Raw genomic sequence first — 4405 nt, forward strand, 5'->3', positions numbered from 1 at the left:
AATGTGATATTTTATGAGAAAAAATAATGTACTTGTATTAAAGATTGTGCAGAGTAAATAATATTTGATTTGTTTGCCCAAATTTTTCTTTTCGACACGATCTCAATATCACATCAATATCTATTTATATCCCATCGAAAAATTATTCAAATTCAATTTTTTTACTATTCATAAATCCAAACCCAAAATCCCAAACCCACAAACAAACACGTGATAAAATTTAAAAAAACCACTGTTAAATCATATTTGTGATTACTTGAGAAGTTTTGGTTTTGAGTTTTGATTTTGAATAGTAAAATTTTGAATTGAAATAGTTATTTGATATGATATAAATATGTATTGATGTGATATTTTGAATGTAAAATTAGATTTTAGTATAATAAAATAAATAAAAAATTGATGTTTGATTTGATTTTTTTAAAAAAAAATAAATTTAAATACTAAAATTAGGGATAAAATCTTACATGTAAACAGATTTTCAAAAATATATAGAACTTTAATTTTATGAATGATTACTAATTCATCTTGCATGTTCTCAACAAATTAAGTAACTAATGTTTTATCCTTGATTTGGTAACATATATCTCCAAATTAATAATGTGTTCGTTTGGTGAATTGGATTTTAAGTTAACTATTCATCCCATATTTTTCCCCAAAAAAATTAAATCAAACATCTATTTTTTTTTAATTATACTGAAAATCAATTTTACATTCAAAACATTACATCAACACCTATTTATATCACATTATACAACTATTCAAAATCAAAATTTTTACTATTTAAATCCCATCTCAAAATTCAAAAAATATCTATCAAAAGTTTAAATAACACTTAGTTTTAGTGTAGATAACACATACTTTGTGAAATAAAAATATATTGATAGTTAGAAATCGCATGAGTTTTATATTCATATCATATGCGATGATTGGGTGATTTTGATGGATTCTACCTAATTTATATGCGAATTGTTTATTTGCTGTGTGCAGAGGGCAAATATTAAATTTGACATAATTGGCAGAAAAAAGAAATAAAATTAATTAAAGGCCTAAAAGCCCATCTACAAAATAATTAGGGCAAATATTAAATAAAAAGAGGGATCACACGTTTCAAAAGGGGGGAGAATGGCTGGGGCAGAAACGCACAGGAGCAGGAGACTGACAGATTCATAGATAGCGCATGTGCAAATCGACAGAGAAGATTTCCCCCTCCCACTATGACTTCATCTTTCTCTTTTGTTCTTTGTTATTTAATTTTGAGGGGTGATAATGTTTTGGTTATTTTTTTTTGGAGATTCTTGATTTTCTTTATAAAAGTTCTTTTTTATTATCAATATTTGTCTAATTCTGATAATAGCGTTTATGATTGTTAGATTGATTGAATATTTTGGTACCGATATTTAAATTAGTTTGATAATCTAAAGTCAATTCAAGTAGGATATCCGTAATTGTATTCACATTTGAATAGGTGACAATCGGGTTGAATAGTTCCTTCCCGGGGGTTAGACAATCAAATCTAATTGCTCCTCTTAGGTAGTAATTGTTTTGAATTGGGTTTTTCTAGATTGGAATGCGGTTAGGCAATATTCTTATGGGCACACCTAGGCTTATTTGCTTAATTAGGGGTAGTTAACGGTCGTACCTTAATTACCTACACTGTAAGGAAAAATTGGTTGTCAGAGCTTGTTGATAACTATAACCAATTTATTGATACTTTAATAAGAATTAATTTAATTGAATTAATGATAGAACACAAGTGCCATAACTGCATCATCCCTTGAGCCAGACATCCCCTTATAGTCAGTTCCTCTTTAATTTAATTGCTTTGTTATTTTATTTTAATTAGATAATAAAAGAAAAATCCCCCTTTATTTACTGCATTAGAACACGAAAGAGTGAATCACACAATCCCTGTGGAGACGATCTCTTCCCCTATATACATTAAATTGTGATCACGGAGTATGTGAAATATTTGATTGACCGCGCGACAAGGTCATATATGTTATTTGTTCATATTTAAAATATGTGTTTTATAGAAATATGTAACGTGTTATTAGTTTTTATATTATATTTGTATTACATTAGTATAAATAATATACTTTATGTAGTAATATCGTATGCCCTTTTGTAGTTAATACTCCTTCTGTCTCAGATATTGTGTCTGCTACACTGTAGACACGCTATTTTAGAAGGGGTGTAATAGTAGATAATTAAGAATGTATTAGTGAAAATAATTATCCTATAATATAAATAATTATAAATTAAGATTAAGATAACTAATTAGTTTAATTAAAATTAAAAAAAAATTAAAAATTTTTAAATGAGATTAAAGTGTATAATTATTTTCCAAAAAAAGAAAGTGACATAGTATGTGGGACTGACAAAAACAGCAACGTGAACATGGTATCTTGGACAGAGGGAGTATACGTTAGTATATACACACATTGTCAAATAGTAATCAATAGTGTCAATTAGCAAAACACATGCTACATGTAAAATGATACATTGACAGATGACATGTCCAGATCAATGATGTATTATATTTGTATTATATCAATATAAAGTATATTGTTCATAATTATATCGTTTATTGTCTATTATAGTATCATGCATTGCCAACATAATACTTCATCCGTTATACAAATGTGTACTCATTTGATCGGGTACGAATTTTAATAAAAGTGAGTAATAATTATTACTTTTTTATTTTATAATAAAAAAACAGTACAAAAATGTAATGATTTTTCACTTTAAAAAAAAACGAAAATATTTTTTTTATGACAATTCAAAAAAATATATATATAAATTTGAATGACGGAGGGAATAATAAATTATAAAAATGAGCACAATAACTATAATATTCATGCTATATATATATGTGCATATAAAGAAATTGAAATCAAAGTTTCGATAAATTCCTAATTTAAACAAAAATCGAGTCAATCACTCACCGAAATCAAAGTAGTAATATCCATCGACATCCTTTAATTAATTAATTAATGAATTCGAGCTAATAATTAAACCAATCTGTCGAATTTTGCAGTCATGGCGAACCGGTGGTGGGCCGCCGTCCAAGCGGGGTTTCCGGTGGCCGTCGAACCGCCGGCCCTGATGAACAGCGCCAGAAAGGCAGAATTAGAAAACTCAATTAAAGAAAAGAGCTTCTTCGACGACGACGGCGGCGGAGGCGGTGGCGGCGAGGACGAGCTGAAAGAAGGAGCAGTCGAAGTCGTGAACCGGCGCCCCCGCGGCCGACCGCCCGGTTCGAAGAACAAACCCAAGCCGCCGGTTTTCGTGACCCGGGACAGCCCCAACGCTCTGCGCAGCCACGTCATGGAAGTCGCCGGCGGGACCGACGTGGCGGAGAGCATCGCCCAGCTGGCCCGCCGCCGCCAGCGTGGCGTCGCCGTCATCAGCGGCAGCGGCTCCGTCGCCGCCGCCACCATACGCCAGCCTTCCGCTCCCGGCGCGGCGGTGGCGCTCCACGGCCGGTTCGAGATCCTTTCTATGACGGGGGCTTTTCTACCCGGTCCGTCTCCGCCCGGCGCCACCGGTCTGACCATTTACCTCGCCGGCGGCCAGGGCCAGGTTGTCGGCGGAAGCGTGGTGGGCCCGCTGGTGGCGGCCGGGCCGGTGATGGTGATGGCAGCCATTTTTTCTAATGCAACTTATGAGAGATTGCCACTCGAGGACGACGGCGGCGGCGGCGGATCGGGTCATGGGGGGGCGGAGGAGTCGCCGGGAATAGGGCAAGAAATAGAAGACCCCTCATCTTTGGGTAATTACAATATGGCCCCGCTTAGTTTCATGCCCAATGGTGGGCAGATGAATCATTGGCCAAATCCAACTCAATACTAATATACGTATATATCTATATATATATATTAAAATATATTATATAGTAATATATAAGTATTTAAGTAAGTATGGATCAGTTTATTTTATTCTTGTATTTTTAAGTTATGTGTTATTGTTATTATTATTATTATTATTATTATTATTAATTATTATAAGTTGAGAATTAAAAAGGGTTGGATACATTATTGTATCCTTAGCATAAGAGAGCCTTATAATATCTATATATATATATATATATATTTGTTTATGGTAATTATGAGTTTTTTCACTTTGTATTTTTGAATTTATATTTTTTTATATTAAATATGGAGAATTTTATTGTTAATATAAAACATATAGTATTTTACGTTGAATTGTTGATTTTTTGTGAATAAATAAAATATATATTATATATATTGTGTTAATGTGTGTGTATATTATATTTTCTAATACTATATTCAGAGGCGGAACCAGACAGGGATGAGAAGGGGGGCTAATTTTTCAAATTTCGAAACGATCATCATCTATTTGTTATCCAATAATTTTATCAATTGAATTATCATATTTCGAA

At 32.6% G+C, this 4405-nt stretch overlaps 1 protein-coding gene across 2 annotated transcripts; it reads left to right on the plus strand.

The window, feature by feature from the left end:
- Nucleotides 1-2849: 2849 nt before the first annotated feature.
- Nucleotides 2850-3988, plus strand: LOC127249013 (AT-hook motif nuclear-localized protein 20-like). Of its 2 annotated transcripts, none has more exons than XM_051271604.1 (2): nt 2850-2958; nt 3041-3988. In XM_051271604.1, the coding sequence occupies exon 2, from the start codon at nt 3043-3045 to the stop codon at nt 3853-3855; it is 813 nt and encodes a 270-aa protein (XP_051127561.1). In that variant the 5' UTR covers nt 2850-2958; nt 3041-3042; the 3' UTR covers nt 3856-3988. The 2 variants fall into 2 exon arrangements, with proteins under 2 accessions (XP_051127561.1, XP_051127562.1); XM_051271605.1 differs by having other exon boundaries at nt 2909-2961.
- Nucleotides 3989-4405: the final 417 nt, after the last annotated feature.

Source organism: Andrographis paniculata, unplaced genomic scaffold, assembly GCF_009805555.1.
Source record: "Andrographis paniculata isolate CXL003 unplaced genomic scaffold, ASM980555v1 Contig35END, whole genome shotgun sequence".
Lineage (NCBI taxonomy): Eukaryota > Viridiplantae > Streptophyta > Magnoliopsida > Lamiales > Acanthaceae > Andrographis > Andrographis paniculata.

Coding starts and splice junctions, on each gene's coding strand:
- LOC127249013 (XM_051271604.1), top strand. CDS start 3,043: ATGGCGAACCGGTGGTGGGCCGCCGTCCAAGCGGGGTTTCCGGTGGCC.